Raw genomic sequence first — 10,172 nt, 5'->3', positions numbered from 1 at the left:
CAAACACTTTGGTGGAAAGATGTTGCCATCCCATGTGACAAAAGCAGCAGTGTAGTGTCTCTACAAGGAATCGATGACAGCATATAGTATGTAATGCATTAACAACATGTTTTGATTATTTAATCGACCTCCAACATGATTGGCACAACTTTTTTTGATCTCACATTATTTCTGCCTCCGACTGGTGGTTTGGCCTCATCAAGCAGCGCTTCAGAAGACCAATGAACCCTTTGTCTGAGATTGCTGGTGTTGTGAAAAGCTATGGCTGGCAACAACACCTGAGCGGAGGTTGATATCCTATGGAGCACTCAAAAGGTGAGAGTCCAGTTGCTGAACAGGGAAGGGTGTTCTGGGTATACTCCACCTAGACCAGTTGTCAGCTCCAGGTAGTGGGGTTGGTTGAGACCAGGCATCTTAAGGTGGTCTCCAGGTCCTGGTTAGCTCACTCCAACTGGCCGCTCGACTGGGGGTGGAATCCGTAAGGAAAGGTTGCCCCGAAGCCCCAATTAGGGTGCAGAACGCCTTCCAAATCTGAGATGACAATTGAGGACCCCATTCGGAAACCATATCCACCGGGAGTCCATCAATCCGGAAGACGTGTTAAACCATTATCTGGGCCATTTCCTTGGCAGAGGGAAGTTTGGGGAGAGGGGTGAAATGAGCGGCCTTAGAGAACCGATCCACCACTGTAAAAATGACTGTGTTGCCATCAGACAGGGAAAGCCCAGTGACAAAGTCCAGAGAGATATGGGACCAGGGACGATGAGGAAGTCTTGTTCTGGGCGCACACCATGGATGCAACGACGAAGGCAGTGACTTCAGAAACCATTGTGGGACACCAGAAATGTTGTCAGAGGAATGCTAGGGTACGGCGGGAACAGTTTAGCCTGGAGGAATGAGCCCATTCCAGGACCGGACTGAGTTAGGGACAAACAGTCGATTAGCCGTGCACCTCCAGGTCCAGGCTGGGAGTGTTGTGTCTTGCGAAACAGGGTCTCAATACCTGTTGGGAAAATTATGATTAAATGACTGAACAAAATCATTTTAAATGGAACTGTAACTAAGTAAAACTTATACTCTGTTTTATTATATCTGATTAACAATATGAGTTCATAAGAAGGGATTGTGTGACACGGACAAAGAGTAATTAAAGTTAATTGAGGTGAGGCGTACCCCGAGGGGAACTCCCCCCCCCACCCCCCTTAAGCAGAAAAGGTGGTGCAGGGAATGCAAAAATATTCTTTAGAAATATTTAACCTCCACACATTAACAAGTCCAATACCTCAAATGAAAGATAAACACCTTGTTCATCTACCCATCGTGTCAGATTTTTAAAATGTTTTACAACGAAAACACAACATATATTTATGTTAGACCACCACCAAACCAAAGAAAAACGTAGCCATTTTTTCCAGCCAAAGATAAAATCACAAAAGCAGGATTAAAAATAAAATCAAACCTCTTGAAAATCTTCGTCAGATGACAGTCATATGACATGTTACACAGTACATTTATGTTTTGTTCGATAATATGCATTTTATTTACATTGACGACATGTTCAGAAATTCCTCCAAAATATCCGGAGGAATTATAGAAAGCTAAAGCAGATAACAGAAATACTGATCATAAACTTTGACTAAAGATACATGTTCTACATATAATTAAAAGATACACTGGTTCTTAACCTGTTGCTTCTACTCGGGACGCTTGCGTCCCAACTAGAGCTCTGGAAATGCAAATGCGCTACGCTAAATGCTAATAGTATTAGTTAAAACTCAAAAGTTCATTAAAATACACATGCAGGGTATCGAATTAAAGCTACACTCGTTGTGAATCCAGGCAACAAGTCAGATTTTTAAAATGCTTTTCGGCGAAAGCATGAGAAGCTATTATCTGATAGCATGCAACACCCCAAAAGACCCACAGGGGACGTAAACAAAATAATTAGCATTTCGGCGTTACACAAACCGCACAATAAAATAGAAAACATTCATTACCTTTCACCATCTTCTTTGTTGGCACTCCTAGATGTCCCATAAACACTATTTGGGTCTTTATTTCGATTAAATCGGTCCATATAAAGCCTAGATATCGTTATATGTAGACTGTGTGATAAACGAAAAAAAGATCGTTTCAAAACGTAACGTCATTTTTTAAAATTCAAAAAGTCGACGATAAACTTTCACAAAACACTTCGAAATACGTTTGTAATGCAACTTTAGGTATTAGTAAACGTTAATAAGCGATAAAATTCATCAGGAGGCGATGTAAAGATCATTAGCTATCCGTCTGGAAAAATGTCCGGCTAGAAACTCAACGAAAATATCCGGTCCTAGACCGGATTAGATACGGTGTCCTGCATGTGTTTGACCAAGAAAAAACTTGAAGGGAAATGACAAGACTCTAGACACCGTGTGGAAGCTGTAGGTACTGCAACCTCAGTCAATTAATTGTGGTTCACGTTTATCAATGGGATCAAGTAGCGCATGGATATATTTTCCTATTTTCAGTGATCAGTTTTTCCTGTGCTTTTCGATGTAAATGCCGTTCTGGTAAAGCCACAGCAGTGATTTAACCAGTTTTTTAAACGTCTGAGTGTTTTCTATCCACACAGACTATGCACATGCATATACTATATTCCTGGCATGAGTAGCAGGGCACTGAAATGTTGCGCGATTTTTAACAGAATGTTCAAAAAAGTAGAGGGTCGACTTAAGAGGTTAATGCAACCGCTGTGTCACTTTTTTTTAAACGTTACGGAAAAAGCCTAACATTGCAATAATCCGAGGTGGCGCTCAGACGTAACAGTATTTCTCCGCCATGTTAGAGTCAACAGAAATACAAAATTACAACATAAATATTCCCTTACCTTTGATGATCTTTCATCAGAATGTAGTGCAAGGAGTCCTAGTTCAACAATAAATTGTTTTGATCCATAATGTCCAATACTAGTGTCCAAGTAGCAGCATTTGCTATCACTTTCAGCTCACATGCTCACATGCCCAAAAACTGACTTCTGTTCCAGGATAACTTGCATGAAAACTTCCAAAAGACATATTCCAGGTCGAAAAAACTGGTCAAACTAAGTGCAGAATCAATCTTCAGGATGTTATAATCATATATATCCAATAACATTCCAACCGGATTATTCGGTTTCATCTGGGGCTGATTGGAACAGCCGTAGCACTCACAGAGAAATGCGCCACAACAAAATGGCATTCTCTTGCGACACCGACTATTTTCCCTCCCATTAGGTCAAAGTTCACAGAGAATTCTCCATTACACTTTCTACTGAATGAGGACATCTAGTGTGGAAGACATAGGAAGATTTCCAGATCCATAACTTGTTGGGAAGGGAGGGGGCGATGACGTCAAAGTTGCCAACTTTCAGGATTTCAAAACTGGTTTGGAAGATTGCCTGCCCTGTGAATTCTGTTATACTCACAGACATAATTAAAACGGTTATAGAAACTTCGGAGTGTTTTCTATCCAATAGTAATAATAATATGCATATATTAGCAATTTAGGACAGATTTTGATGCAGTTCACTATGGGCACGCAATTCATCCAAAGTGAAAATACTGCCCCCTATCTCCAACAGCTTTTAATGAACACCATTCCAACTAGGAAGAAACGAATGGGTTGGGGACTGTGTAAACACATAAGGTTGTTAGCCTATGGTTGACCCTACAGAAACTTAGCTCTGGGGTTTTTAGATAAGACAGTGAGTGCATTCCTAAGTTTTCTGTTAATTAGAACTGTCAGCTCAGTGGTGATCGATAATGTTGAGGGGTCAAAAGTTATCTGGGAGTGTGTTAGTGAGAATGAACTTTTCACCTCACTTTGTCCCAGTCGAGAGGAGGGGATTCTGTTAAAGCAATGAAATGACGCCATGATCTGTATATAAACTGTTGCTCGTGGTTAAGTGTCAGCACGCTCCGAGAATAAATTCTGTTACCTATTATTGAAAGACTGGTCTGCGTCTATTTTATGCAAATAAGAATCTTAGAAATTCTCATAAAATAGATTAAGGGTTTTCAATTGATGAAAGCACATTGGCATAATTAAATTACAGTAACAATACCCCGACCCACTGGGGCTGCAAGGCATGAGGTAGGGAGAATGGTTTCTGAGGGTGTGGCAGAGGAACTGTATCGATGGGAGAAAGCGTCAGGCTTCTGGACCCTGGGTGGTATGAAATGGTGAAGTTGAATCTAGTAAACAAGAGAGCCCACCGAGCCTGCCTGGAGCTAAGGCGCTTGGCTGTATGGATATATTCCACATTTTTATGGTTGGTCCTGACCGAGAATGGCTGTTCTGCTCCTTCCAGCCAGTGCCTACACTCTTCCGAAGCCATCTTGACCTCCAGGAGTTCTCGGTTGCCTACATCGTAGTTCCTCTCAGCAGGATTGAGACGATGGGACAGGAAGGCACAGGGATGAAGCTTTTGGTCATGGGCAGATCGCTGGGACAGGATGGCCCCCACTCCAACGTCAGAAGCATCAACCTCTGCCACAAATTAACGAGATGCGTCCGGATGGATGAGAATGGGTGCTGTTGTGAACTGATGCTTCAGGTCCACAAAGGCTGTGTTGACAGCTGGAGACCATTTGAACGGTTCCTTGGGAGAGTTGAGTGCCGAGAAAGGGGCCGCCAAGGTTCAGTAACCCTGAATGAAATGGTGGTAGAAGTTAGCAAAACCTAGGAATCATTGCATCTGGACGTTAGTTGAGGCCAATCCACCACTGCTTTCACCTTTCCAAGATCCATCTGGACATTACCATCAGCAATGGCATATCCCAGAAAGGCGATTGTAGAGCGGTGGAACTCACACTTCTCAGCTTTCACAAATAATTGGTTCTCCAGGAGGCGCTGGAGGACCTGCCTGACATGAAGAAAATGTTCTTGGGCCGATCTGGAAAAGAAACAGGATGTCGCCAAGGTAGACGAACACAAAATGGTTTAGCATGTCCCAGAGCACATCATTTACCAGAGCCTGGAAGACATCAGGGGCTGTTTTGGACAAAACGCCATGACCTGGTACTCATAATGTCCGCTGGTTGTGTTGAAAGCTGTTTTCCACTCATCTCCTTCGCTTATCCGAACCAGGTGATAGACATTCTGAAGGTCCAGCTGGGAAAAAATGGTGGCTCCCTGGAGAGGTTCAAAAGCCGAGGAGCGGAGTGGTAGGGGGTACCGATTTTTTTACCGTAATGTCATTCAGTCCCCGGTAGTAAATGCACGGTCCAAGGGTCTTGTCCTTCTCCACAAAGAAAAACCCTGTGCCAGCAGGAGATGCAGATGGTTGGACGGCCCCAGTGCCCAGAAACTCCTCTATGTACTCCTCCATAGCCTTGGGGCCTGTTGCACAAAACTAGGATAAGGGATTAAGCCAGGATATCTTGGTGATCCTGGCTCAATTGATCCGTAATCCGGTTGCACTAAAGATGGATAAGGGGCAGGAGGATATGTTATGGTATAAATTACCATGGAGATTTATTCTGTGGAGCTAGCCTGCTCCAGACCAGGCTAAATTCCAGGATCTATTTAATCTCATCCCTAATGTCAGTCAGCAGTCACCACAAATGGAAACCAATAGTTATTTCACTGCTCACTATACATTGTTATCACATAACTAGACCCACTGTTATTATTTAAACGTTTGTGATCATTAATTTCAATGATTTTGGATAAAAAATTATTTTTAGATGATGTTGCTATCATTAGATAATTTACAGTTTCCCATAGACTATAAGGCTATATATAAAATGATAGAATATTAGGGCCACAGAGGGGAAAAAAACAAGTCATAATATTGTAACCAGTTGTTTTAAAGGAGGACAGTTGTTAAAATGACAGATGTGGGGCATTTCGTGAAATTGTACTTCAGTATGGTTTCATAAACAAAGACATGCTGATGTGCCAGAATATTAAGTATCACATTGTCATAAGTATCAAAACTGTAAAAACAATATGTAGCTTTTCTGCAGAAAGAACCAGCCTCATAAATTTATGACTTTATCCTTTTTCTTCAGTGTGGCCCTAGTACTCTGTCATATAAACAAATACACATTCCATATGAATATAAAAACACAATGTGTAACATTATGTTCCTTTATTGAATAAGGACAAAACAAAGCAGGTAAACCATCAGCTCCTTTCGAAACTGAAGTCACAGTGACTCTACAAGATGGAAAGCACAGAATCCAAGCATATTATACAAAATGATACATACACATTCAAAGGTCTGTATATAACACACCCTGCATGTCTGCACACTAAAATAAATGCAGGACAAATCCATACACATCAACTGAACAGACAAATGAATGGATGCAGTAGCCTCCCTGCAGCCTTGTATTACACACAGTATACCGCACAAACATCATAAGAGGCCAAATTCGTCAAAAAAACGAACCCAAAAAACCCCAAATTCCTCTGCCACCGCAGGACATATTTAACCAAAATTGAAAGCACACATACTAACTAAAATAATTCAACACATATTGGTCCCTCAGCAGCCGACCACTGTCGTCATCAGGGAAGATTGCCGGATTGTCCCAGTCCATGGCTGGTGGCACTCTGGGGCCCTCTCCTTCCTCAGGCAGGCCACATTGTGGAGGACAGCACAAGCCACAGTAATATCACATGCCCTAACAGGGCTGACCCTTAATTTGTGAAGGCAGTGAAAGCGTGCCTTCAGGAGGCCAAAGGTCATTTCAACTCTGGCCCTGGTCCTGGCATGGGCATGGTTGTAGGCCTGCTGTGCTTCCTGGGGGTCTGTGAAAGGTGTCAGGAGAAAAGGCTGGCAGCCATACCCCTGTCTCCCAGCAACACACCAGAGAATTCACCTGTCAACACAAAATCTCATCATTACTACCTCATAAACACAGTGATATTCTTGACACAGCCATGATGGTTATAAATAGGGGTTGTGTGGCTTACCTTGTGATAGGCACTGATAGATTTCAGAGGCCCGAAAGATTCTGGAGTCATGGACTGAGCCAGGCCATTTTGCCACAACATTGCTGATCACACAGTCAGCATTGCAGACCATCTGAAATCATAAGATGAGGAATATTACACCAATCAATGCACATCACTGGCAATGCAGAGTGTTCGTCAATGGACAATATCAAAAAGTTATGTTCACCTGAACATTAATGCTGTGAAAGGATTTCCTATTCACAAAATCGGCCTCATGGGCACCTGAGGGGCTTTTATCCTTATGTGTGTGCAGTCCACTGCACCAATGACATTGGGGAAACCTGTCACACAAAGTAATGAGTATCCTACTATGTGTTAACAGTTGTCCTGTAATTTGTAGATCCTCTTACCTGCAATCCTATAGAACTCCTCTTTGATGTCACAGAGTCTTCTGTGGCCAGGGAAGGAGATGAAGACATCTGCTAATGCTTTGATAGCCAGACACACACTCCTTATTGTGCGGCAAATTGTGGCCTTGTTCAGCTGTTCTGCATCCCCCACTGAGTACAGGAAGGCTCCACTAGCAAAAAGCGCAAGGCCACACAAACCATTTGCTCCACACTCAGTGCATGGCTCCGTGCAGTGCGGTGCTTAATCCTGGGACCCAGTAGTCTGCATAGATACCTGATGCCATCTGCAGAAAACCTGTATCTTTCATATAGATGGTCATCAGGGAAGGCCAGTGGGTCCAACCGGTCCCTGAAGACCCTTTCTCGCCTGAAGGCTCTCCTCAGCACAAGTGCTTCTTCATCCACCACATCTCGCACGAATGGGCATGCCATTGTCAGAGCAGAAAGGAACACACAATTTTGGGCCTTCATATAGGCTAGTGGCCACACCTGGTGCTGGGGGTGGGCAAAAGAGGGCGATGCCTTATAACGATGACTTGGTTGTACTGATTGCTGGGAAAATTAAAAAACCTTAGAAAGATGCCACCGTCCTGTGTGCTCACAATAAGAGCTCATATGTCATGGCTCACTTGACTTTATGAGAATATACCTAATTTTTATTTTGAGCTGTGTCATCTTCTTGGAGCTGGGGAGGAAATAAAAATAATGATTAATACATTTGTGTTACAGTTAGCATACAGTGTACATTGAAGGCATATCTCACCTCCCTCGCAAGTTTTTTTATTTCAAGGTCCAGTTTCCTAATTGTCCTCTTTTTTATTTCGGACTCCAGTGCAAGATTTTCTATCTTTTTCTTCTTGTACTGAATGTCTATGTCTGCCAGTTCTATTTGGCGCCGGAGGTGGTTGCCATACAACTTTCTGATAGCTTGTGAGCTCTGTGAACACAATACAATTAGCGCAGCTGGAATTTGGCAGGATGTGGTGTCCTTTTATTAATACGCACTATGTTGCCAGGCTGGTTTTCCCACTGTATAGCATCTGGGTCCTGTAAAAGAAATTAGATTTTTTGATTTTGATGAGGACTCCTCACCATTGTAGAGTAAATAGTACTTTCACAGTCTTAACATGATACCTCATGCCTTCTGGAATCCAGAGAGATGGTCTCCTCCTCATCATCGTCTCCATCATGTGCTGTTGCTGCTGCACTGGGGCCTTCACCCTATCACATTTAATCGGATTCATATTGAAGCTAGTAGACAAGACATGCCAGGCCTACAGTATGCCTTTGATGGAGTATTCACTGGATCAGCATCGTCTGGTGCTTGTGCTGGTGGCTCTAACAGGAACACAGTGCTGCCAGGCACTGCAAGGCAATAGGTAAACCAAAGTCAGACAGTCCAAATTGATTCAATATGAATGTGGTTGTATCCCATGTAGAGATGGAAGGACATACCTTGAATGAAGCGGGTGGCATCTTGGGAGGAACCTATGCTCGTCTCTTTCCCCCCAGGGATCCCCTCTAAGACGGGCCTGCCTTTATTTAGCTCCAAGGCCATGTCCTCTGCTGGGGTAAGGTCAGCCTTTGGTGACCCACCACCCGTGCCTTGTCTGTGGGTATTCTTTTTCACTGCTAAAACAGTACAGACAATGTGTGAGCAGGCACCTTCTGGGTACAATATATGCTTGTGCTTTGTTAAATATTAGTCAGGGACCATACCATTCTGCAGAATGTTCTTGTATTTGATTTTGACCTGCTGCCATGTCCGTTTTGGCCCGTTCATGTTTAATCCACACACACACACACACACACACACACATTTAATGGAGTCACACTGCAAAAAAATACTTGGTATTTTTGTCTTGTTTTCAGTAAAAATATCAAAGAATGTATCATAGCTTTAAACAGTGTGATGGAGTTACTTTACACAATTTCACTCATATCTGCAGTGCATTTCAATTAAAAATTTAACCGTTTCATAATTACAGTACAACTGCATTTTTGGAGATGTGAATTAAATATTTGAATTGTAATTGTGATGTTTCAGCGGAGCGGTGAGTGTGTAATTGTGCACTACTTACGCATTCAGGCGGTCTGCAATACTTTGCCACGCTTTTTCTCTTTGCTTTATCACTGTGGCGGTGTTGCCTTTCTTCTTAATTATATCTTTTACCTCCTCGTATGCCTCCATGAGGATTTGTGCTTCCGACGGGGAAAAGTACGCGGCTCTAGTTGCCATGGTAAATCAGTTAATCTGTGATCTGTGGCGGGGTCTATTTGAGTGAGCCGTGAGCGCGCACCTATCCAGGATTGGTTTCACCTGGCTTAATGAATCCGTGTCTGCTCATCCTGGCTTGGTCTTTGTGCAACCAATTAAGCCTGGACGCACATGTTTTGGCTTCATTGAGCTCAGCTGAGTCATTTATCCCGGATGTCTTAATTCTACTTTTGTGCAACAGGCCCTTGGTCTCCGGCCTGGAAATATAATATAGCCGACCCGAGATGTTGTGGTGCCTGGGAGAAGATTAATGGCACAATCATAAGTACAGAGGGTATTGCTCTCCACCCGGGACCTGCCCCTGCGGATGGAGTCCTGTAAACTTCCCCCCATTTCATCGACCTGTTCCCCATCTCTAGAGTCATTAGCACCACTGCTGTTTACCTTTTGTTACCCGTACCCTCCGTATTCACCCCACTTTCCATGTGTCTGGGATTAAGCCTGTGTCTCACAGCCCTTTGTCTGCTGTGTTCAGACCCACCCGTCCTCCATGTTTCATCGATGGCCGTCCGGTATACACAGTGAGACGCTTCCTGAGTGTTCGACCATGGGGCAGG

At 43.3% G+C, this 10,172-nt stretch overlaps 1 protein-coding gene across 2 annotated transcripts; it reads right to left on the bottom strand.

Annotated features, from left to right (window-relative positions):
- Window positions 1–6,077: 6,077 nt before the first annotated feature.
- On the bottom strand, window positions 6,078–9,795 carry LOC135574698 (uncharacterized). 2 transcript variants are annotated; one of them, XM_065026432.1, is made up of 10 exons: window positions 9,057–9,795; window positions 8,793–8,969; window positions 8,641–8,702; window positions 8,472–8,558; window positions 8,343–8,384; window positions 8,101–8,274; window positions 7,987–8,022; window positions 7,338–7,889; window positions 6,946–7,057; window positions 6,078–6,851 (listed from the first exon to the last, which is right to left on the bottom strand). In XM_065026432.1, exons 1-7 carry the CDS (start codon window positions 9,118–9,120, stop codon window positions 7,987–7,989), a joined length of 642 nt encoding a protein of 213 aa, XP_064882504.1. In that variant the 5' UTR covers window positions 9,121–9,795; the 3' UTR covers window positions 6,078–6,851; window positions 6,946–7,057; window positions 7,338–7,889. The 2 variants fall into 2 exon arrangements, with proteins under 2 accessions (XP_064882504.1, XP_064882503.1); XM_065026431.1 differs by lacking the exons at window positions 6,078–6,851; window positions 6,946–7,057; window positions 7,338–7,889; window positions 7,987–8,022 and having other exon boundaries at window positions 8,031–8,274.
- Between the last annotated feature and the right edge of the window lie 377 nt (window positions 9,796–10,172).

Source organism: Oncorhynchus nerka, linkage group LG13 (genome assembly GCF_034236695.1).
Source record: "Oncorhynchus nerka isolate Pitt River linkage group LG13, Oner_Uvic_2.0, whole genome shotgun sequence".
Taxonomy (NCBI): domain Eukaryota; kingdom Metazoa; phylum Chordata; class Actinopteri; order Salmoniformes; family Salmonidae; genus Oncorhynchus; species Oncorhynchus nerka.
The sequence above is the reverse complement of the archived record's forward strand: the minus strand, read 5'-3'. Positions and strand labels throughout refer to the sequence as shown.